This window comes from Salvelinus fontinalis, chromosome 11, assembly GCF_029448725.1.
Source record: "Salvelinus fontinalis isolate EN_2023a chromosome 11, ASM2944872v1, whole genome shotgun sequence".
In the NCBI taxonomy this organism is placed as follows: domain Eukaryota; kingdom Metazoa; phylum Chordata; class Actinopteri; order Salmoniformes; family Salmonidae; genus Salvelinus; species Salvelinus fontinalis.
In genome coordinates this window covers 47,362,319-47,386,567 of record NC_074675.1, presented here as the reverse complement: position 1 = coordinate 47,386,567, position 24,249 = coordinate 47,362,319, and the positions used below count along the sequence as shown (strand labels likewise).

Here is a 24,249-nt window from a genome sequence, read left to right as displayed (position 1 = left end):
CTCAAAATGACAGATTGGCAAAAATATACCCAAATGTTGACCCGAAGTGTTTGAGATGCCACCAGAGTCCAGCGACTGTGGGACACATGTTTGGGTCATGCCAATCTTTGAGTGGCCTCTGGGACCCCATTTTTGAGGCATTCTCACAAATGTGTAATACAACTGTTAGCTCCAACCCGGTCACTGCCATTTTTGGGGTACTTTCCCTAGACCAGAATGCTACCACGCATCAGACAAATGCCATAGCTACTAACTCGCTGCCTTGTCCTCTTTCACTGGAAGTCTGCAAAGCCGCCCTCCTTGATGCAGTGGGTTAAGAAGGTGATGTCATCTCTTCCTCTGGAGAAGGTTAGGTACACTGTGCATGGGTCCCGACAATAGTTTGACTTAACCTGGTCCCCATTAATACAATACGTGGAGAGCCTGTCTTTTACTTAGGGTAACTTGCATATTTTGGTAAGCAGTCATGTCTGTTCTAGTGGCCATTTGTGCTGATAAGACGTTTTATTTAACTTTTTTCTCTCCATTGTTTTCATTTCTATTACTGTTTGTTTCTGATTTTCTTTCCTATTAAACTTACTCTTATGGATGCCTTGGTGGGTTGGAGGGAGGGAGGGAGGGAGGGTTGGTTGGATGTATGGGAGAATGAGGGGTTGGGTTTGTACTGTTTTTGTTGTTATATCTGAAAATCTATAAATAAAGTAAAGATTAATTCTGCCCTGCTAGAGCTGCCACGGTCAACTGTAAGTGCTGTTATTGTGTAGTGGACACGTCTAGGAACAACAATGGCTCTGCCGCAAAGTGGTAGGCCACACAGGCTTGGTGCGTAAAATTTGTCTGTCCACGGTTGCAACACTCACTACAGAGTTCCAAACTGCCTCTGGATGCACAGTAACTGTTCGTTGGGAGCTTGATGAAATTGGTTTCCATGGCCAAGCAGCTGGAAACAAGCCGAAGATCACCATGGACAAAGCATCGGCTGGAGTGGTGTAAAGCTCGCCGCCGATGGACTCTGGAGCAGTGGAAACACGTTCTCTGGAGTGATGAATCCCGCTTCACCATCTGGCACTCCGATGAACTAATCTGGTTTTGGCGGATGCCAGGAGAATGCGACCTGCCCAAATGCATAGTGCCAACGGTAAAGTTTGGTGGAGGAGGAATAATGGTCTGGGGCTGTTTTTCATGGTTCGGTGCTAGGCCACTTAGTTCCAGTGAAGGGAAATCTTAACGCTACATTCTAGACAATTATTTGCTTCCAACTTTGTGGCAACAGTCTGGGGAAGGCCCTTTCCTGTTTTAGCATGACAATAGCCCCATGCACAAAGCAAGGTCCATACAGAAATGGTTTGTCGAGATCAACGTGACAAGTCCCCGCAGCAATGTTCCAACATCTAGTGGAAAGCCTTCCCAAAAGAGTGGAGGCTGTTATAACAGCAAAAGGGGGGACCGATTCCATATTAATACCCATGATTTTGGAATGAGATGTTTGATGAGCAGGTGTCCACATACTTTTGGTCATGTATGTGTTTGTCTCACCCGGCTATCTCCAGATGAAAGGGGGTGCACTGGCTGTGGGTCGCTCTGGATGGGAGTGTCAGCTGAATGGATAAATTGTAATGTAAATGTTGTGCTATGTATATTTATGTATATTTTTGTATTTTTATTTGTTGTGTTGTTTCCTGTTTGGACCCCAGGAAGAGTAGCCGTTGCTCGGCAGCAGCTAATTGGGAATCCTAATAAATACTAAATAAATACCAATTAGGTTATGGATCATTTGATAGGGAGTGGAAAGCCTCTCTCCAGTCTGTCTTCTAGTAACTACCTGCATAGTAACTACCTGTGTATATTCTCTTCTAACACGGGGCTGACATGTTCCACTGGAAGAGAAAATCCTCCTCTCAGGCCCTCATGATGCATAACAGCTCCAGTTGCCCTTGAGAAGGGAAGAATAAGTAATACCATGTTTAAAATTCTATGCACACACAGATGTTGGTGGCACAGAACACACGCACACAATCACACACACTTTTTCTCCCTCTCACACACACTGCTACGTAATGCAGTTCACCCTCAATATCAACCTGATGGCAGAAAATAGTTTAATATTCTGTGATGAACTTCCAAGGTTTACTGCCTTCCCTTTCCTTCCAGTGGTGTATGATGAAGAGCTTACTCATCATCACCAATTCCTGAGCCTTTTAAATCTCTCCCTCTTCAGCTCTCCTTCTCCCTCCCTCTCGCTCCTCGCTATTTGATTGCCCAGGCCTTCTAAAGTATGGAGATAGAGCGTCAGATTGCGAAGGAGGAGGAGATTGAGTAGGCAGGTTCGAGGTTGGAGAGGCCACTTCTAATCTATCCAATTCAGTCACAAACTATAGGTTTCCTCACGAGATGGACATCGGAAGCAGTATGTTTGAAGAGCCTGTACACCCGTGCTAGCTATCTAATTTCCACAGATTACTGCATCTATCCCAGACAACTAGTTTACTCACCGTGGGTCTCCTCTCCATTGGATTTGAACTGCTAGGAACTTGGTGTTATGAAGGCTATGGGCTAATATACATTAATATGTCCCTGATTTCTGAGCAACTGAGCCATCCAATCAAATGCTGTGCCGAATACTTACATATATGCCCTTAACACTTATTTTTCTTAAAACTGCATTGTGGGTTATGTTAAAAATAGAAAGTAACAATAAGCAGCAGTAAAATAACAATAGTGAGTCTATATACAGGGGGGTACCGGTACAGAGTCAATGTGCGGGGGCACCGGTTAGTCGAGGTAATTGAGGTAATATGTACGTGTACACTACCGTTCAAACGTTTGGGGTCACTTAGAAATGTCCTTGTTTTTGAAAGAAAAGCACATTTTTTGTCCATTAAAATAACATCAAAATGATCAGAAATACAGTATAGACGTCATTTACAACATTAGCAACTATTGTAGCTGGAAACGGCTGATTCTTTATGGAATATTATTGCTTCTTTAAATCAGAACAGTTTTCAGATGTACTATCATAACTGCAAAAGGGTTTTCTAATGATCAATTAGCCTTTTAAAATGATACACTTGAATTAGCTAACACAACATGCCATTGGAACACAGGAGTGATTGTTGCTTATAATGGGCCTCTGTATGCCTATGTAGATATTCCATAAAAAATATAATAAAATCAGCCATTTCCAGCTACAATCGTCATTTTCAACATTAGCAATGTCTACACTGTATTTACACTATATTTCTGATCAATTTGTTGTTATTTTAATGGTCAAAAAAGTTACCTTTTCATTCAAAACCAAGGACATTTCTAAGTGACCCCAAACTTTTGAACGGTAGTGTAAGGTAGAGTTAAAGTGACTATGCATAGATAATAACAAGAGTAGCAGCAGCGTAAAAGAGGGGGGAGGGGACAATGCAAATAGTCTTGGTAGCCATTTGTTTAGCTGTTCAGGAGTCTTATGGCTTGGAGGTAGACGTTGTTAAGAAGCCTTCACCCTCTGTTTAACTGCAATAACCTGAGAGTTACAGTTAAGAGGGACTGGCTCTGGATTTAAAGACCAAGACAGAGAAACATTACATCTGGAAGCTGTGAGGACAGGCCAGTAAAAAAATATCCATCCAAACCCATACGTCAGGAACAAGTATGAATGATAACCTACAGATGACATTCCGACCAGCTGCCATCACTCAAATCATTGGTGTATAAACCTTTATTCAATATTGATACAAGCTCGTCATTTGTTGAGTTACTTCATAGTCATATCCAGATCCTGGTGAGGAGGAATCTAAATGAAGTAATACTAGAGCCTCCATAATCATCTGCTTTCATGCTGCTGCAATAAGAGACAGTAAGGCTGCATTTACACAGGCAGCCCAGTTTTCCACTAATTGATCTTTTGACCAATCACATCAGATCTTCTCTTTTTCTTAGCTGATCTTAATAGCTGATCCGAAAACAGAAATTGGTCTGCCTGTCTAAAAGCAGCCGAAGTGGAATCGAATGTGACACAGACATCATAAAAATCCATGATGGGAGTCTTATGTAGAGCTACATCCACGCGTATGACACACATTTACACATTACCGCAAGCTAGTTTCCCGGCTAGCACTAATTCATTTAGATATGAACATATACATCAAGGTTGGAAGATGCACTGATGATCGAATTGGAGAAGCTGTTTGCTTGCGCCCACGCCGACCATTCAGATTAAAAAATTATTTTTGTTGACGGAGTGAATAATGTTCTCGCTCTCCTTTGAGATGTTTTCACGAAGCCTGATTCACAGCCCTTGAACAAGGGCAGCTTTAGAAAAACAGAGTTCTACAAAGTGTATGAAAACACAGAGAGACAAAGGGTGGGTGGGGTAAGACGTGAAAGATGCCACAGGGGACGATGCAGGAAGAGGAAGTAGAAAACTATCCGAAAATATAATAGGAATGAAGTCAGTAATTGACAGATCCGGACCCCCCCCCCCCCCCCCCCCCCCCCTCCCCCCTCCCCACACACACACACAATTCATACTAGTGCAACTGTGCCACTGATGAATCAGTGTCACATACAAACACACACAAAGTTTTAGCCAACAGTGTCCTCACATCGCCTTTCTGCCATGTCTCATCTCCATGCAGAGAACTTCAAGCCATCTGTGTGTCTACTCGTCTTTTCCAATATGATGGAGACCCAGCACAAAGAGACAACTTTCCATTGTGTCAACAACAAAAAAGTGTCTGCAGCACCACTGAATGGAGCCTGGCCTTTAACGAATGGTAAATCATTTGCTGGGCTTTTCTTGTGTTGACAATGGCAAGGATGATTATTCTGTGTGTAATGTGGTAACACGTGTGTACCAGGAATAAATGGATTCTAGTTACACAACTCCACCATGTGTGTACTGATAAAAGATCTATCGATCAAATGGATTTATAAAGCCCTTTTTACATCAGCAGATGTCACAAAGTGCTTATACAGAAACTCAGCCTAAAACCCCAAACAGCAAGTGATGCAGAAATGCCTACCTTGTAGTTCATAGAAAAATCAAGACAAATTGTATCAGTAACATAAGAATGTGATGATGAATACCACATGGACTATGGGTCTACTTGATGTGGTTGGCTCACATAACTCTCTGTGTGCTTCAGACATTGAAATGTTGTTCCAAACCATAGAGGTTTGGAAACTCGACATCAGTTAGACACAGACTCAATACAAATCGTTAGCCAGTACGTTGAGCGCTCAATAACTGGGGACGGATTCAGGAATTCAACCATTGAAGTCAAATGATTTAAGTGAAAAGCAAAACATTGGGCACAAAGATGTTCAAAAAAACAGAGACATTTTATAAAATAAGCTTGTTTATTTCCAAATTCTTGAGCTTTTTGCAGTGTGTGATTTCTATAAGATCTCATAAAAGATTGTCGTCATAAAACACTGTTTGTTCAATATTGATAAGTCTCCAAAAAAATTGCATTGTACACTGTGGCGGGAAACCCAAATACACCATCAGTAGATTCAAGGCCATGTGACTAAAATAGATTTGATTACAAAATATAGTATTCAATATAAACATGTGCATCGTCTTTTTGTCTTCACAACCAGCTCAGAGTCAAAGCACGTATTCAACTACTCTGAAATATCCAATCTTTAAATACTATGTCATTCTTCTGTTGTGTCATTTTAGTAAAAAGAGAGCTTCATATTAACTTGCAAAAATATATATTCCTGTCTCTACCGCTGTGCGTCCGCTTTATGCATGTACAGGAAGTCACTACTTTGAGAGTACTGTAGACGGGATTGTTTGGCTCGGACATTTTAGAGAGAAAACACGTAAAAAGACAAAGTGAAAGTGTTGTCAAGCAGGAAAGGGGAGTCAGCGTTTTCTCCCAAGTGCCTTGCAAATGTAGCCTACGGATTTCAATTCAAGTCAATATCAGGAAAATAAAAAATAACATTCTGGTGAGAAGCAGCCTAACCCGTGACAAGGCAGGATTCAGACACTTCCAGCCAGTGACAAAATATATGTTTCCAAAAGGGTACAAGGTTAATGATGTGGGAGAATGAGATGCTAGATGAATTGATGAAACAGCTCTCTCTAGGCTGTAGATGTACGGTCTCCTGACAACATTAATCTGTAGATGTACGGTCTCCTGACAATATTAATCTGTAGATGTACGGTCTCCTGACAACATTAATCTGTAGATGTACGGTCTCCTGACAATATTAATCTGTAGATGTACGGTCTCCTGACAACATTAATCTGTAGATGTACAGTCTCCTGACAACATTAATCTGTAGATGTACAGTCTCCTGACAACATTAATCTGTAGATGTACGGTCTCCTGACAACATTAATCTGTAGATGTACAGTCTCCTGACAATATTAATCTGTAGATGTAAGGTCTCCTGACAATATTAATCTGTAGATGTACGGTCTCCTGACAATATTAATCTGTAGATGTACGGTCTCCTGACAACATTAATCTGTAGATGTACAGTCTCCTGACAACATTAATCTGTAGATGTACAGTCTCCTGACAACATTAATCTGTAGATGTACGGTCTCCTGACAACATTAATCTGTAGATGTACAGTCTCCTGACAACATTAATCTGTAGATGTACAGTCTCCTGACAACATTAATCTGTAGATGTACGGTCTCCTGACAACATTAATCTGTAGATGTACAGTCTCCTGACAACATTAATCTGTAGATGTACAGTCTCCTGACAATATTAATCTGTAGATGTAAGGTCTCCTGACAACATTAATCTGTAGATGTACAGTCTCCTGACAATATTAATCTGTAGATGTAAGGTCTCCTGACAATATTAATCTGTAGATGTACAGTCTCCTGACAACATTAATCTGTAGATGTACGGTCTCCTGACAACATTAATCTGTAGATGTACAGTCTCCTGACAATATTAATCTGTAGATGTACAGTCTCCTGACAATATTAATCTGTAGATGTAAGGTCTCCTGACAACATTAATCTGTAGATGTACAGTCTCCTGACAATATTAATCTGTAGATGTACGGTCTCCTGACAATATTAATCTGTAGATGTACAGTCTCCTGACAATATTAATCTGTAGATGTACGGTCTCCTGACAATATTAATCTGTAGATGTACAGTCTCCTGACAACATTAATCTGTAGATGTACGGTCTCCTGACAATATTAATCTGTAGATGTACGGTCTCCTGACAATATTAATCTGTAGATGTACGGTCTCCTGACAATATTAATCTGTAGATGTACGGTCTGCTGACAATATTAATCTGTAGATGTACAGTCTCCTGACAATATTAATCTGTAGATGTACGGTCTCCTGACAATATTAATCTGTAGATGTACAGTCTCCTGACAATATTAATCTGTAGATGTACGGTCTCCTGACAATATTAATCTGTAGATGTACAGTCTCCTGACAATATTAATCTGTAGATGTACGGTCTCCTGACAACATTAATCTGTAGATGTACGGTCTCCTGACAACATTAATCTGTAGATGTACGGTCTCCTGAGCCTACCTAATAAGAATTTGACACAGCCTCGTGATGTATAAATTTGTATGTGTAAATTTCGACAACAAAGGCAATCTAGCCGCTATCTGAACCAGATTGTTCGTCTCTGTAGGGGGAATCAACGGTCATCTCTGTAGGGGGAAATCAACGGTCATCTCTGTAGGGGGGACACAACGGTCATCTCTGTAGGGGGACACAACGGTCATCTCTGTAGGGGGAAATCAACGGTCATCTCTGTAGGGGGACACAACGGTCATCTCTGTAGGGAGACACAACGGTCATCTCTGTAGGGAGACACAACGGTCATCTCTGTAGGGGGACACAACGGTCATCTCTGTAGGGGGACACAACGGTCATCTCTGTAAGGGGAAATCAACGGTCATCTCTGTAGGGGGAAATCAACGGTCATCTCTGTAAGGGGAAATCAACGGTCATCTCTGTAGGGGGAAATCAACGGTCATCTCTGTAGGGGGAAATCAACGGTCATCTCTGTAGGGGGAAATCAACGGTCATCTCTGTAGGGGGAAATCAACGGTCATCTCTGTAGGGGGAATCAACGGTCATCTCTGTAGGGGGAAACAACGGTCATCTCTGTAGGGGGAATCAACGGTCATCTCTGTAGGGGGAATCAACGGTCATCTCTGTAGGGGGAATCAACGGTCATCTCTGTAGGGGGAAACAACGGTCATCTCTGTAGGGGGAAACAACGGTCATCTCTGTAGGGGGACACAACGGTCATCTCTGTAGGGGGACACAACGGTCATCTCTGCAGGGGGAATCAACGGTCATCTCTGCAGGGGGAATCAACGGTCATCTCTGCAGGGGGAATCAACGGTCATCTCTGCAGGGGGAATCAACGGTCATCTCTGCAGGGGGAATCAACGGTCATCTCTGCAGGGGGAATCAACGGTCATCTCTGCAGGGGGAATCAACGGTCATCTCTGCAGGGGGAATCAACGGTCATCTCTGCAGGGGGAATCAACGGTCATCTCTGTAGGGGGAATCAACGGTCATCTCTGCAGGGGGAATCAACGGTCATCTCTGCAGGGGGAATCAACGGTCATCTCTGCAGGGGGAATCAACGGTCATCTCTGCAGGGGGAATCAACGGTCATCTCTGTAGGGGGAATCAACGGTCATCTCTGCAGGGGGAATCAACGGTCATCTCTGCAGGGGGAATCAACGGTCATCTCTGTAGGGGGAATCAACGGTCATCTCTGTAGGGGGAATCAACGGTCATCTCTGTAGGGGGAATCAACGGTCATCTCTGTAGGGGGAATCAACGGTCATCTCTGTAGGGGGAATCAACGGTCATCTCTGTAGGGGGAATCAACGGTCATCTCTGTAGGGGGACACAACGGTCATCTCTGACTCTACTGAAGTTATTGGTTGGACTCCCAAAATGACATCTTAGGCCAGTGCCTCAAAACATTCACATGCATTTTGTGACGTCAAGATAGTTTAGAGTTCGACTCCAAAAAGGGAGGCTAGATCCTACAGTCTTTGTTTAATTGAGCTGAGAGATTACTCAACAGAGCGAAGGTAGCTAGCCGATCTGTATCACTAAGTTGTTAGGTTCAAACCCACTTTCTCTTCTCTGAGCCTATATCCGTCCTGTCTATTGGATCAAGGCTTGTGGGAGGAAAAAACGGAATAAAAACAGAGTTTTTTCAAGTGACGGATGACTACCTGTCAAGAGAAACCCAATGAACAGCCTGTGTGAAAGTCCCAGGTTCATGTGCTTCACATTACAACGGCAGTACGCCCAGACATGGTACTCTTGCGCCCTCTGACGTACATTTCAGGTCATTACAGATGGTCTGGACGCACCATGCAGGTTTATTCAAGAGGATGTCTATTGAACCTTCAACTAGGAGATACATGGCTCATCTGAGGTTGGCCAAAACATCAATTCAAACTATCAATTCAAAATAATGGCTGGTCATTATTCTGAAATCTCCAAGCACCTCTAAGCAACAAGAATGGTCTTCCTTAGCTTTTTCAATTCACATACACACCCAATTTCAGATAATTCCCTGATTTTGGTCATTTTCCATCGACTAGGTTATTGCTAAAGAACCATAATGTAACTCATTCATAGCTTATACAGTACAGTCCTCACTGCTGTGGTAGATAGCTTCACAGATTTATCTTTGTCAGTGAATGTTAGCGTCTCCTGCATGGGACACTCCAGAGATAAGGTTCCAATTTACACAGTGAAGTCCGTTTATAATCGGACCAGTGACTTCATCTGCCTCGACATCCCGTTGCAATACATTCAGTGTGATTCAATCTGCTGGTTCATGAACCACACCACACTTCTGTTCTAGTCAGGTGGAACTGTTATATAGTATTACACCAGGTGCCATTACAATTCCCTATAGAAATCAACAACCCACCCTGAATCTAAACTACACCCTGACTATATAGTGCAATGGACTACAATGGTCACAGCCTGGTCAAGTAAATAACATGTATTTTCACAAACAACGCAAAGTATCATTTGCGGTGAGTGAGTGAGTTAGCATTGCGATGTAACACTGTCTGTGTCTGTACATTACCTTCTTTTGGGTAATACAGTGCATTTGGAAAAGTAGTAAGACCCCTCAACCTTTCCCACATTTTGTTACATTACAGACTTATTCTAAAACGGATTAAATAGTCCCCCCCCCCCCAATCAATCTACACACAATAACCAATAATGACAAAGCAAAAACAAGTACACTTTTGTCAAATAAATTGTTTTAGAAATAAAATATCACATTTACAAAAGTATTCAGACCCTTTACTCAGTACTTTATTGAAGTAACTTTGGCAGTGATTACAGTCTTGAGTCTTGGCTATGACGCTACAAGCTTGGCACACCTGTATTTGGGGAGTTTCTCCCATTCTTCTCTGCAGATCCTCTCAGACTCCGCCAGGTTGGATGGGGAGCATCGCTGCACAGCTATTTTCAGGTCTCTCCAGAGATGTTTGTTCGGGTTCTAGTCTGGGCTCTGGCTGTGCCAGAGACTTGTCCCAAAGCCACTCCTGCGTTGTCTTGGCTCTGTGATCAGGATCATTGTGCTGTTGGAAGGTAAACCTTTGCGCCAGTCTGAGGTCCTGAGCGCTCTGGAGCAGGTTTTCATCAAGGATCTCTCTGTACTTTGCTCTGTTCATCTTTGCCTCGATCCTGACTAGTCTCCCAGTCTCTGCCACTGAAAAACATCCCCACAGCAAGCTGCCGCCACCACCACCATGCTTCACCGTAGGGATGGTGCCAGGTTTCCTCCGGACGTGACGCTTGGCATTCAAGACAAAGAGTTCAATCTTGGTTTCATTGGACCAGAGAATCTTGTTTCTCATGGTCTGAGAGTCCTTTATGAGCCTTTTGGCAATCTCCAAGCGGGCTGTCCCATGTGCGTTTTACTGAGGAGTGGCTTCCATCTGGCCACTCTACCATAAAGGCCTGATTGGTAGAGTGCTGCAGAGATGGTTGTCCTTCTGGAAGTTTCTCCCTTCTCCACAGAGGAACTCTGGAGCTCTGTCAGAGTGGCCATCAGGTTCTTGGGTCACCGCCCTGACCAAGCCTCTTCTCCCCAATTGCCCAGCTCTAGGAAGAGTCTTGGTGGTTCCAAAATTGGAGGCCAATGTGTTCTTAAGGACCTTCAATGCCACAGGAATCTGTGCCTCAACACAATCCTGTCTCGGAGCTCTACAGACAATTCCTTCAACCTCATGGCTTTGTTTTTGCTCTGACATGCACTGTCAACTGTGGGACCTTATTTAGACAGGTGTGTGCCTTTCCAAATCATGTCCAATCAATTGAATATACCACAGGTGGACTCCAATCAAGTTGTAGAAACATCTAGGATGATCAATGGAAACAAGAGGCACCTGAGATCAATTTCGAGTCTCATAGCAAAAGGTCTGAATACTTATGTAAATAAGGTATGGTTTTTTATGTGTAATTAATGTGTAAAATATATATATTTTCTGTCATTGAGGTATTATGTGTAGATTGATGGGGGGGGAAATATTTAATCAATTTTAGAATAAGGCTGTAACGTAACAAAACGTGGAAAAAGTCAAGGGGTCTGAATACTTTCCGAATGCACTTTAGCTTGGTGTGCGTGTGTGTCCATCTGTAGAAGAATATAGACCTGTCATCTTGTCTGACAACCATATTGCAACATATAGCAGCATGCAAAGTAGTGGTTAGATAGCATTCAAACCTACATACGACTACAGTACACCTGAGTCTTACAAGGGTTCAAGACCCTTAAAGGGGTTAAGTGTCTGTCATCCCACCCCACCTTAAGGTACTTCCCCCTTCAAATCGCTCAAATAAAAAAGCAGTTCTAGAACAAAGAGCCACGAACATAGATAACCCTTGTAAAAGGTCAAACTGTGCAGCGAATGGTAGGGGCCCAGAGTTTTTCCTGATCAGGTTCACATAGTCAGGGAAAAACTCCTGGCCCTAAGAATGGTAATGTTAGCTTGGTGATTATAGGCTTCTATCGGCATGACTTGGAATGGATGCTTGGAATGAGCGACAACTAGAGTGAATGACTGGATTCAGGGCTGGGTAAAGACTGTACACTTTGTGATCTCGCCAAACACCAATCGTCTGGTGTCTTAAAAGCCTGAGAGGAAGACTGAGAACCGTGGCTAAACTATCCTGGACAACTACAGTCCAACTGTAACAACCCAACTATCCCCCACCAATAAAACACTACAGTATAGAACCATGCAGATGTGTAAATAAATAACTCTTATTCAGCATCTAGAACAGATGAAAACCCTGATGTCACTGATGTTATTACTGATGACCACCAAAATGTCTTACTACTACAGCGCCTCACGTCTTGGCCAGATACGGTTCCTTTGTTGAGTCTACACTACAGACCACATATTGACTGACTGGCTAACTGACTGACTTAAGCGCCAATGTACCCTGAACATAGGGAATGGCTGTCTAAGTTACCCTGTTGCCCCTAGTAGCATACATAGTAGAGACAGCCGATAGTACTGAATGTCCATAGCTGACAAAGCCTTAACCCTTCCCACCTCCCCCCAGAGAGAGCCCATCCAAGCAGGCATGACCGAAGAGCTAAAACACCCCTAGTGCTAGGACTACTTGGACCGCTCCTCCTTTCGGCTGCTGATGGGTGGTAGAATCAGCAAACCGGTCCATCAAGTACAGAGGGGTGTGTGTGGTGGGTGGGCGTGGGATCAGGAGATGCATAGGGAGCTGGGGACAGAGGCCAGGGTGCAGACGGGGGTGGGCAGGCCGTAGTAGAGGGGGTCTGTGAGGGGGAAAAGGAGGAGGAGGAAGAGGAGGACCCCCAGCAGGTAGCAGGAGAGGATGGTGAAGCGGTGGTGGTGCTCCAGGGCCGTGCTCAGGGCAGGGAAGCCCATGTGATTACAGAAAGAGTGGCACAGCACCGGACCCACCAGGTGACCTGAGGACAGAGAGAAAAGAATAGCTAGAAATATTAACCAATATTAGGTAGATAGAAATATTCAAGGTGACAAAATGGTTGCACACACACACACACCTACCAATCTGACCACAAAGAGGCCCAGACAGACCTAGCTAGTGCCCACAAACCCAGACAGACCTAGCTAGTGCCCACAGACCCAGACAGACCTAGCTAGTGCCCACAGACCCAGACAGACCTAGCTAGTACCCAGACAGACCTAGCTAGTACCCAGACAGACCTAGCTAGTACCCAGACAGACCTAGCTAGTACCCAGACAGACCCAGAAAGACCTAGCTAGTACCCAGACAGACCTAGCTAGTACCCAGACAGACCTAGCTAGTACCCAGACAGACCCAGACAGACCTAGCTAGTACCCACAGACCCATACAGACCTAGCTAGTGCCCCAGACCCAGACAGACCTAGCTAGTACCCAGACAGACCTAGCTAGTGGCCAAAGACACAGACAGACCTAGCTAGTACCCAGACAGACCTAGCTAGTGCCCAAAGACCCAGACAGACCTAGCTAGTACCCAGACAGACCTAGCTAGTGCCCACAGACCCAGACAGACCTAGCTAGTACCCAGACAGACCTAGCTAGTGCCCACAGACCCAGACAGACCTAGCTAGTGCCCACAGACCCAGACAGACCTAGCTAGTACCCAGACAGACCTAGCTATTGCCCACAGACCCAGACAGACCTAGCTAGTACCCAGACAGACCTAGCTAGTACCCACAGACCCAGACAGACCTAGCTAGTACCCAGACAAACCTAGCTAGTACCCAGACAGACCTAGCTAGTACCCAGACAGACCTAGCTAGTGCCCACAGACCCAGACAGACCTAGCTAGTACCCAGACAGACCTAGCTAGTGCCCACAGACCCAGACAGGCCTCATGTAGGTCATGTAGTGTAGCTAGTACCCACCTGTTCTGATAAATATGAAGGCAGTGTAAGCTCCAAAGACAGCGGTGTAGGAAAACTGGAACACTGCAACACAAACATTAACACAAACCATTAATAATCATATACAGTCTATTTAACCGTCAGTGGAAACGAAGAACACATAGCTAGGCTACAGGAGCCATCTACCACATGGGAGACAAAGTAGAAAAGCTGAAGCTAATCGGTTGGTCCTTACCTGCAGCGAGAAAGATCCCAGACACACTGCCCTGTCTGAATCGCAGCAGTTCGATCACATGATGAAAGTGAGCTGTGAAGACAACATCTTTAGAGTTTCCGGCCGAAAAAATACGACCATGGACAGAGTTTTTTTTTTAATGATGTCATCATCCAAATGTATTCTCCATTTACATTTTGTTTACCACGTTCACATGCATCATTTTCGCAGTACTGGTGAGAGCTACGGGTTCATTATTTCAAAACAATGTATCTAGCTAAAACTTGTTTGAAGAATTTTTTAGTGGCAGAAAAAAACATTGCTTTCCAGCGGCAGTTGAGGACAGTTGGTCTGACTGAAAATCGTCTCGTTTTCTCCTATATTATTAAGAACATATCAGGTCAATAGAGGTTTAAGCCTACTGCCTTCCTGTAATATTAATAATATGAATCAAAACAATAATTATATGAATAATAATAATATGAATAATATTAGGAATATGAATAATAATACTATGAATGAATAATAATTAGATGAATAATTATAATATGAATAATAATATGAAGAATAATACTATGAATACTACTAATAATATGAAGAATAACAATAATATGAATAATAATCATAATATCAATAATCATAATAATAATTATAATTATAACATTAATAATAATAATAATAGATTGGATTTATGTCCAGATGCTCAAAGCACCTAAATGAGTTTAGCGAAGGCCAAAAACTAGTAGAGAAAAGCAGAGTGCTTCTCTCTCTCTCTCGCTTTGCGTTGATATGCCAGGTGTTCCATTTGCATGAAAATTATTAGTCAAGAGTCAAGACACACAAAACTACAGTGCCTTCGGAAAGTGTTCACACCCCTGGACTTTTCCCACATTTTGTTAGGTTACAGCCTTATTCTAAAATTATTTACATTTGTTTTTTCCCTCCACACAATACCCTATAATGACAAAGTAAAAACAGTTTTATTTTTTTTGCTAATTTATACAAAATAAAAATTGAAATACAACATTTACATAAGTATTCAGACCCTTTACTCAGTACTTTGTTGAAGCACCTTTGGCAGTGATTACAGTCTCGAATCTTCTTGGGTATGACGCTACAATCTTGGCACACCTGTATTGTACTGTTTCTCACATTCTTCTCTGCAGATCCTCTCAAGCTCTGTCAGGTTGGATGGGGAGTGTTGCTGCACAGCTAGTTTCAGGTCTCTCCAGAGATGTTCGATCAGGTTGAAGTCCGGGCTCTGCCTGGGCCACTCAAGGACATTCATAGACTTGTCCCAAAGCCACTCCCATGTTGTCCTGTTGGAAAGTGAACATTCGACCCAGTCTGAGGTCCTGAGTGCTATGAAGCAGGTTTTCATCAAGGATCTCTCTGTACTTTGCTCCCTTCATCTTTCCCTCGATCCTGACTAGTCTCCCAGTCCCTGTCACTGAAAAACATACCCACAGTATGATGCTGCCACCACCACCATGGTTCATCATAGGGATGGTGCCAGGTTTCCTCCAGACGTGATGCTTGGCATTCAGGCCAAAGAGTTCAATCTTGGTTTATTCAGACCAGAGAATCTTATTTATAGACAGGTGTGTGCCTTTCCAAATCATGTCCAATTAATTTAATTTACCACAGGTGGACTCCAATCAAGTTGAAGAAACATCTAGGATGATCAATGGAAACAGGATGCACCTGAGATCAATTTCGAGTCTCATAGCAAAAGGTCTGAATACTTATGTAAATAAGGTATCGCTTTTTTGTTTGTAATAAATTAGCAAACATTTCTAAAAACCTGTTTAGCTTTGTCATTATGGGGTATTGTGTATAGATTGCTGAGATTTGTATTTATTTAATCCATTTTAGAATAAGGCTGTAACATAACAAAATTGGAAAAAGTTTAGGGGTCTGAAGAGTTTCCGAAGGCGCTGTGTGTGTTGGCTGCAGCTGTAGCCCCCCTGGTGTACAGCACAGCTTTTGCATCAATATTTATGTCGGTCAAAATGGCAGATGGTGTTCGTATTGACTCGCACAGACATTAACTGACATGACACATACATTAAAGGGGCTGCTATAATTTAATGGAATGAAATGCTGCTAAATCCAATACATTATTTGTTCAATGCAGTTGAGGCAAGCAGATTTTTCTGAATGCAAACCAGATCTAGCCGATCCCGCGGTGCTGTATGTTGATGGGACTTACCTACTCCAAAGAAAAGGGGACAGGTCAACATGGCAGTGGAGGGGCTGGCGCAGGGTACCAGCATGGGCAGCATACAAGCCCTGAACACCAGCTCCTCAGTCAGAGGGGCCACCACCTGGTTCCTCAGCCAGCGCATGTCCCTGAGGCACAGAGCCCAGAACCATGGGTCTGTTGGAGTGGGGGGAGGGGGAGAGAGAGAGAGATGGTCTCCAGGATAACGCAGTAATAACCATATTGTGTGAATAATCATCTCTAGACAGTCTCTCACCAAGGGCCACTCGTATCCCATCCATGAAGCCCCAGGGGCAGTCCATAGCCAGTTGGATGAGAGGGCCAAGAAACAGAACCTACCAGAGCAAAGGTCAGAGGTTAACTACTGTAGGTCAGACAATACCAAAAGTATATCTACAACAGTCTGGTGTGTCTGTTACCATTGTGAGCAGTAGAGGCAGTATGATGGCTGGGATGAGGCCCTCGAAGCGAATGCCCATCAGAGCCAGCAACGACGGGCCGGGCTATAGGGGAACAAGAGAAGTAGTGATGGAATTCATGGAAATGTTCTCATGTGTATAGCATAACACGTCATGAACAGACCAGGAAATAGGCTGTAATCAGTTGTTATCCTGGGCCCCAGCCTTAAAGGAACTGGTTGTGTCATGCATCTGTGCCCAGATAAATGGAAAGCAATGTATCAAGTCCAATATAGGCCAGGGGGGCAAGAGGTTTCTTGGAAAGCTGGCTTCGGTGTAGATGTACTGTATTGGCGTAAGCTGCTCTACTTTTTCTAATACATTAGGTAAATGTGATGCACTAAGCTAATATAACCCATTGTTTCCCCATATAAAACTACAGCAGACTGCTATTCAAAGGCACTTGAAAGCATCAACACAGACTCAGCTGTCATTTCCAATCATGAACTTTGTCACCTAATAGCAGTCGGCCTATAGCAGTCGGCCTATAGCAGTCGGCCTATAGCAGAGACAGCGCGGCGTAGAGACTCACCATCACACCAGTGTATACCTTCCATGTCCACACGAAGACAGGCGACAAGGCAGACACGATCAGGACACTGGTGAAGCGCCTCTTGATAACGGCCGGGTGGTCCCTGGAGGCAGGCACGTGATGCACACACAGGAGATGCACATGTCAACATTACATTTTGTAAACAAACCAGCACCTCAAGGAGCAAGAACACTGCAGTTAAGCAGGAAACTAAACAAATAAGCCCTCTGGTTAAGTTTGCTTGCTAATTTATCAGCAAATAATGAAAGGCTAGCAGACTGCTGCAGGGAAATTCCATGGTAACAGAATTACACTGAGACTCAAAATGTTCACTTTAAAATGTATACCAAACACAAACCATTGATTTCAAAGTTTAACAAACTATATAACTCTATGCACAACTCATTTTAACAATTTACACTGAATATTTTATAAAAACAGATACATTTGGTAAGAGAATAGACATTTGGGAGATGTTACAGTAATTCTGTTACCAAACTTTGCATCTGCACTAGAACAAAAGCCGGCAGATGGAGATATTGAGTCATTTCATGTTACTGTCCAAAGGGAATGTATGCAACACTGTTATTCTCATTAAAAAACCAGTCAAAAAAGTGATAGATCTGTTCTATTTCTATGCTTCCCGTTCTAAAGTTTAGTTTTGGCATCTTTTACTTTCGGTTTTGTACACCAGCTTCAAACACTATTTTTTTGGTTAAGGAAAATATAGTTCACAGTGGTTTAGAAGGTACAAATGATTCTCTACACTATACTTGCTTGTTTTGACACAAACTGACATTTAGGTTGAACTACTTGAATTTAGCAAACAGGAAACGGCGGAGAGATTTCTGCATATTGCACCTTTAAATACATATCAAACCACATTTTATTTGTCAAATGTGCTGAATACAACAGGTGTAGACCGGATTTAAATATTAGAAGATGTCATGGTTTGTTTTAGCCTTTCAATTCATCTTTAATAGAAAATGACTCAAGTAAAAGTGAAAGTTTACTTGAGTAAAAGTATCTGGTTTTAAATGTACTTAAATACAGTGATAGAAAAAGTACTAAATTGTCATACTTTGGTAAAAGTATCAAGTATAAGTAAATGCTATACATCAAATTCCTTTTATTCAGCAAACCAGATAAAACAATCTTCTTGTTTTTTACATTTATTTTACGGACAGACGGGCAAACTCCAACACTCAGACTTAATTTACAAACGCATTATTTGTGTTTAGTGAGACCACCAGATCAGAGGCAGTAGGGATGACAATGCTCTATATTGATAGGTGGGTGAATTGGACCATATTGCTGTCCTGCTTGAGCATTCTAAATGTAACTAGTACTTTTGGGTCTCAGGGAAAATGTATGGGAGTAAAAATTACATATTTTCTTTAGGAATGTAGTGGAGTAAAAGTTTTAAAATATATATAAAAAGTAAAGTACAGATACACCACTGTTCACTCTAAACAGAAAATGAACATAGCAGTTTCTATTGTACAAATTCAGGAAGGTCCCTCCCAGATTCGTTTGCTCTGTTTGGTTCTTAAACGGTTTACATAATGAATAAGCTTCCACCCCTAGTCTGATAGTTTCAAAATAAATAGTGGCTGCAACCTGATTGGCTGAACGCGATACGCAACATCTGGGACTAGCATTAGATATTCTAGCATGGTGGTGGAAAATGTTGTTTCATAAAGAAAGTACGCATATTTTCCCCGCTTTATTCCGCCTTCTCACCATTTGTATTTATTATGGATCCCCATTAGTTCCTACCAAGGCAACAGCTACTCTTTCTTGGGTTCAGCAAAAATGAAGGCAGTAATAGACATTATGTTACAACTTTTAAATATTAAATACATTTTACAACAGATTTCACAATACAATAAGTGTGTGCTCTCCGGTCACTAGTGTTCTACTACACACTATCCAGGTGTACATGTGTGTATAGTGTGTTTGTATGTGTGTGTGAGTTTTCACAGTCCTCGCTGTTCCATAAGGTGTATTTTTATCTGTTTAAAAAAAATCTGATTCTACTGCTTGCATCAGGTAGTCATGGCTCTATGAGGTACTGTGCGCGTCTGTTCTGGACTTGGTGACTGTGAAGAGACCTCTGGTGGCATGTGTTGTGGCGTATACATGGGTATACGAACTGTGTGCTAGTGAATCTCTCCATGATCCATGATGGATTGACATGCATATGATTAATGTTAGCTGTACATGTACATTTAAGAGCCAGCCGTGCTGTCCTGTCCTGGGCCAGTTGTAATTTTCCCAAGTCCTTCTTTGTGGCACCTGACCACACAACAGGGCCTGCCTTGCTAATCTTTAATAATGGAACACTAGTCACTAGGGAAGCTCGATATGTCGGTAAGCATATCGGAATTGGACGATATTAGCTAAAAATGCTAACATCGGCACAATGTCTAGTTTAACGGCGATGTGAAAAATCGATGTCAAAGCTGACGTGCATACCTACAGTGGGGCAAAAAAGTATTTAGTCAGCCACCAATTGTGCAAGTTCTCCCACTTAAAAAGATGAGAGAGGCCTGTAATTTTCATCATAGGTACACTTCAACTATGACAGACAAAATGAGAAAGAAAAGAAAAATCAGAATCACATTGTAGGATTTTTTATAAATGTATTTGCAAATGATGGTGGAAAATAAGTATTTGGTCAATAACAAAAGTTTCTCAATACTTTGTTATATACCCTGTTGGCAATGACAGAGGTCAAACGTTTTCTGTAAGTCTTCACAAGGTTTTCACACACTGTTGCTGGTATTTTGGCCCATTCCTCCATGCAGATCTCCTCTAGAGCAGTGATGTTTTGGGGCTGTTGCTGGGCAACACGGACTTTCAACTCCCTCCAAAGATTTTCTATGGGGTTGAGATCTGGAGACTGGCTAGGCCACTCCAGGACCTTGAAATGCTTCTTACGAAGCCACTCCTTCGTTGCCCGGGCGGTGTGTTTGGGATCATTGTCATGCTGAAAGACCCAGCCACGTTTCATCTTCAATGCCCTTGCTGATGGAAGGAGGTTTTCACTCAAAATCTCACGATACATGGCCCCATTCATTCTTTCCTTTACACAGATCAGTCGTCCTGGTCCCTTTGCAGAAAAACAGCCCCAAAGTATGATGTTTCCACCCCCATGCTTCATAGTAGGTATGGTGTTCTTTGGATGCAACTCAGCATTCTTTGTCCTCCAAACACGACGAGTTGAGTTTTTACCAAAAAGTTATATTTTGGTTTCATCTGACCATATGACATTCTCCCAATCTTCTTCTGAATCATCCAAATGCTCTCTAGCAAACTTCAGACGGGCCTGGACATGTACTGGCTTAAGCAGGGGGACACGTCTCGCACTGCAGGATTTGAGTCCCTGGCGGCGTAGTGTGTTACTGATGGTAGGCTTTGTTACTTTGGTCCCAGCTCTCTGCAGGTCATTCACTAGGTCCCCCCATGTGGGTCTGGGATTTTTGCTCACCGTTCTTGTGATCATTTTGACCCCACGGGGTGAGATCTTGTGTGGAGCCCCAGATCGAGGGAGATTATTAGTTGTCTTGTATGTCTTCCATTTCCTAATAATTGTTCCCACAGTTGATTTCTTCAAACCAAGCTGCAAACCAAGCTGCAGATTCAGTCTTCCCAGCCTGGTGCAGGTCTACAATTTTGTTTCTGGTGTCCTTTGACAGCTCTTTGGTCTTGGCCATAGTGGAGTTTGGAGTGTGACTGTTTGAGGTTGTGGACAGGTGTCTTTTATACTGATAACAAGTTCAAACAGGTGCCATTAATACAGGTAACGAGTGGAGGACAGAGGAGCTTCTTAAAGAAGAAGTTATAGGTCTGTGAGAGCCAGAAATCTTGCTTGTTTGTAGGTGACCAAATACTTATTTTCCACCATAATTTGCAAATAAATTCATTAAGAATCCTACAATGTGATTTTCTGGATTTTTTTTCTCATTTTGTCTGTCATAGTTGAAGTGTACCTATGATGAAAATTACAGGCCTCACTCATCTTTTTAAGTGGGAGAACTTGCACAATTGGTGGCTGACTAAATACTTTTTTGCCCCACTGTATATAAGGTAGGTAGATGGCGTAATGACGGCATGAAAAGTACAGCGCTACACAGAACAAAAGCAGAAAAATACTAAGCGCACACTTCCAACAGTCATTTGAAAGTGTAAGAAAATTTCAGCGAGACAACTCAAAAGGCGAAATCCATTAACGGCAAGATAATGAAATTAATTTACATTGACAATCACACTTATTGTTCTCTGTCGTGGATGATGTTGGTATTTGCCGACTGGTCGAACACCTCGAGCCCCAGTACACACTACCAAGTAGGCGCTATTTTTCAGATTGCTCTACTGGAGATACACAATATTGCTGAAACACACATCCATGAGCTACTTGCTATGGGCGTCACTGCTATTAGCTTCACGACTGACATTTGGACCAGCGATGTCAACCCCATGAGCATGCTGAGTCTGACAGCACAGTGGGTCGACAAGGATTTCCTACGGAGGAAAGCTGTATTGCATGCTCAAGAATGTGCTGGTTCTCATACCGCTGCAGCCATTTCAATGGGTTGAGAGTCAACCCAGAGACCATAGAACATTTCTTGATGCAAGAGAATAGCCGCTCTATCCTTTTGGAAAATGGAAGTATCATCTGCAAATTGACTGATATTTATATCTTGGCCAAAAATACAGATCCCTTTTAAAATCTCATATTTGTTAAGAAATACAACTAGTAAATCTGTGGCTAAAACAAATAAAAGAGGGGAGATTGGATGTGCCATTACTCATAGCCACCGAAATGCTAATATCATTATACATCATCACTTTACAGAAATTCTCCCCAAACCCAATAGTAGAGAGAGTTCTAAATAAAAAGTTGTTCTAAAGTGTCACAAAAGCCTTTTAAAAAATCTAAAAACAAAATAAAGCCATCATCTTCTATGAACTCGCAGTAATCTAAAATATCTAAAACCAATCGTATATGGTTATGGATACACCTTCCTTTAATGAAGGCTGATTGAGTTTCACTGATTATATAATTAAGGCCTTTTTTCAGCCTATTAACATAGACATGGGTAACTTATAGTCAGTTGCCAACAACGTGATTGGTCTCCAATTGTCCAGGTTAACAGAGTTCTTCTTTGGTTTGGTATAAGAACTATTAGTCCCTGTCTCAAAGAAGGAGGTAAGATAGCATTAGCAATACCCTCTTTGTAGACAGAAAAAAATTGCTCTCTAATACCAGGCCAAAAATGTCAATAGAATTCAGGAGTCAGACCATCCGGTCCAAGAGATTTACCTATAGGCATGTGTTTAATGGCTTGGTCCAACTCCGTAATATCTATATCAGAATCACAAATTTCTTAAACCTTTCTTCTATAGGCCAGAGTTATTAACTGAATCAAAAAATGAATCCAAGTCACCTTCTGAAAGATGAGATTGATGTAGTGAACTGTAGAAAGAGTATTTTCTTATTAATCACTTCAAGATAATCAGATAGTGTCATTTACATAAATGGATGTAATACTATTCCTAGTCTGCCTACTCTTCTCCAAACTAAAGAAATAAGTTGGGGGGGGGGGGTTCACCTTTTTCAATCCATTTGGCCTTTGAACAAATCAAGGCACCCTTTTTTTAAACTTTATTTAACTAGGCAAGTCAGTTAAGAACAAATTCTTATTTACAATGATGGCCTAGGAACAGTGGGTTAACTGACTTGATCAGGGGCAGAACAACATATCATTACCTTGTCATTTCGGGGATTCGATCTAGCAACCTTTCGGTTACTGGCCCAACGCTCTAACCACTAGGTTACCTGCCACCCCGCACTCTGTGCCTTATTGTTATATATGTCATCCAGATCACATTGGCATTTAGCAAGCTCTGGTTTTTCATTTTCATTTAAATCAAGTTTATTCCTCAGCCTGTTAATATCAACAATAATATCCATCTGCTTGGATAATCTTTTCTGAGCTAGCATTTTACGAGTAGTGAAGGCATTTTACCAGTAGTGATGGCAATTCTGAATTTAATAATTTCCCATTTGTTAGCAGAAGAAAGAACAGAATCGAGGCAGGTCTCTCTGATAAGTGCTTTAGACTGTAACCAAATGACGAATTCTTTAAAAGAAAATAGTTTAATTTCCAGTATGCTTTAGAAAATCCACTAATTATATGTAAACGACTCAATAACGCCATCTGCTGGCCTTTGGGCTTTTTTGTTGAAATTACTATGTAAATTGTTCAGAGTAGTATGGCTTGTTCAACTTTAAAATCGATGTTTTTGGTTTGGCATACATTTAAGTGAAACAACGGAGATTCGGCGTAATTCCGTTACCATGGAATTACCCTGCACGAAAGCCATGCTAGATAGTTATCTGCCGACAAGCTGGCAAACTACCACTTCCGTATGTCTTTAGAATCTTCTACGAATCAAGAAAGCAAAGAAATACGAGGCTTACCTTGGCAAATCACTTCTCCACACGTATAAGCTCCCAACGTAGGAGCAGGCAAGCAGCAAACATGACAGAACAGACACCCAGCATATTCCGTCAGGAGGAACAAACTCGCCATTGCTGCTCCACATTTGGCTTGACATAAGATTTGGCGTTAAATCGTCATCCTCTACCATGGCGAGGGTACAGAGTCAATGGTTGTGTTTGAACAAAGATATTATGCCGTGGTGTGATAATTCTTTGACCACCTTAATTCGTGAAAAAATATTCATAAACACGGGCTGAGAAAAATGTCAGTTCTTGCTCGCTCACATAACATATCCTGGGCGCTGTAATTTAACGTCATCATGTGGCGTCAGACGCACGCCTTCCCGTGACACATTCGAATGTCAGTGGATTATTAGGACTGTATAATAGGAGCGTAATGACAGTCAATTAACAAAAAA

The 24,249-nt window shown here is 42.2% G+C and overlaps 1 protein-coding gene across 1 annotated transcript; it reads right to left on the bottom strand.

Annotated features, from left to right (window-relative positions):
• Positions 1 to 5,333: 5,333 nt before the first annotated feature.
• Positions 5,334 to 24,138, bottom strand: rce1a (Ras converting CAAX endopeptidase 1a). The gene is made up of 8 exons (XM_055938924.1): positions 23,810 to 24,138; positions 17,320 to 17,422; positions 16,749 to 16,832; positions 16,586 to 16,664; positions 16,318 to 16,485; positions 14,127 to 14,198; positions 13,913 to 13,975; positions 5,334 to 12,966 (listed from the first exon to the last, which is right to left on the bottom strand). The coding sequence occupies exons 1-8, from the start codon at positions 23,977 to 23,979 to the stop codon at positions 12,737 to 12,739; spliced, it is 969 nt and encodes a 322-aa protein (XP_055794899.1). The 5' UTR covers positions 23,980 to 24,138; the 3' UTR covers positions 5,334 to 12,736.
• Positions 24,139 to 24,249: the final 111 nt, after the last annotated feature.

Bases quoted from the DNA above. Each gene is read 5' to 3' on its own strand.
- rce1a (XM_055938924.1), bottom strand. From the start codon at position 23,979: ATGGTAGAGGATGACGATTTAACGCCAAATCTTATGTCAAGCCAAATG. The intron at 17,423-23,809 runs GTAAGCCTCGTA...GCCTGCCTCCAG, and splicing joins TGGAGAAGTGATTTGCCAAG to GGACCACCCGGCCGTTATCA. The intron at 16,486-16,585 runs GTGAGAGACTGT...CCACTCCAACAG, and splicing joins TGGGATACGAGTGGCCCTTG to ACCCATGGTTCTGGGCTCTG.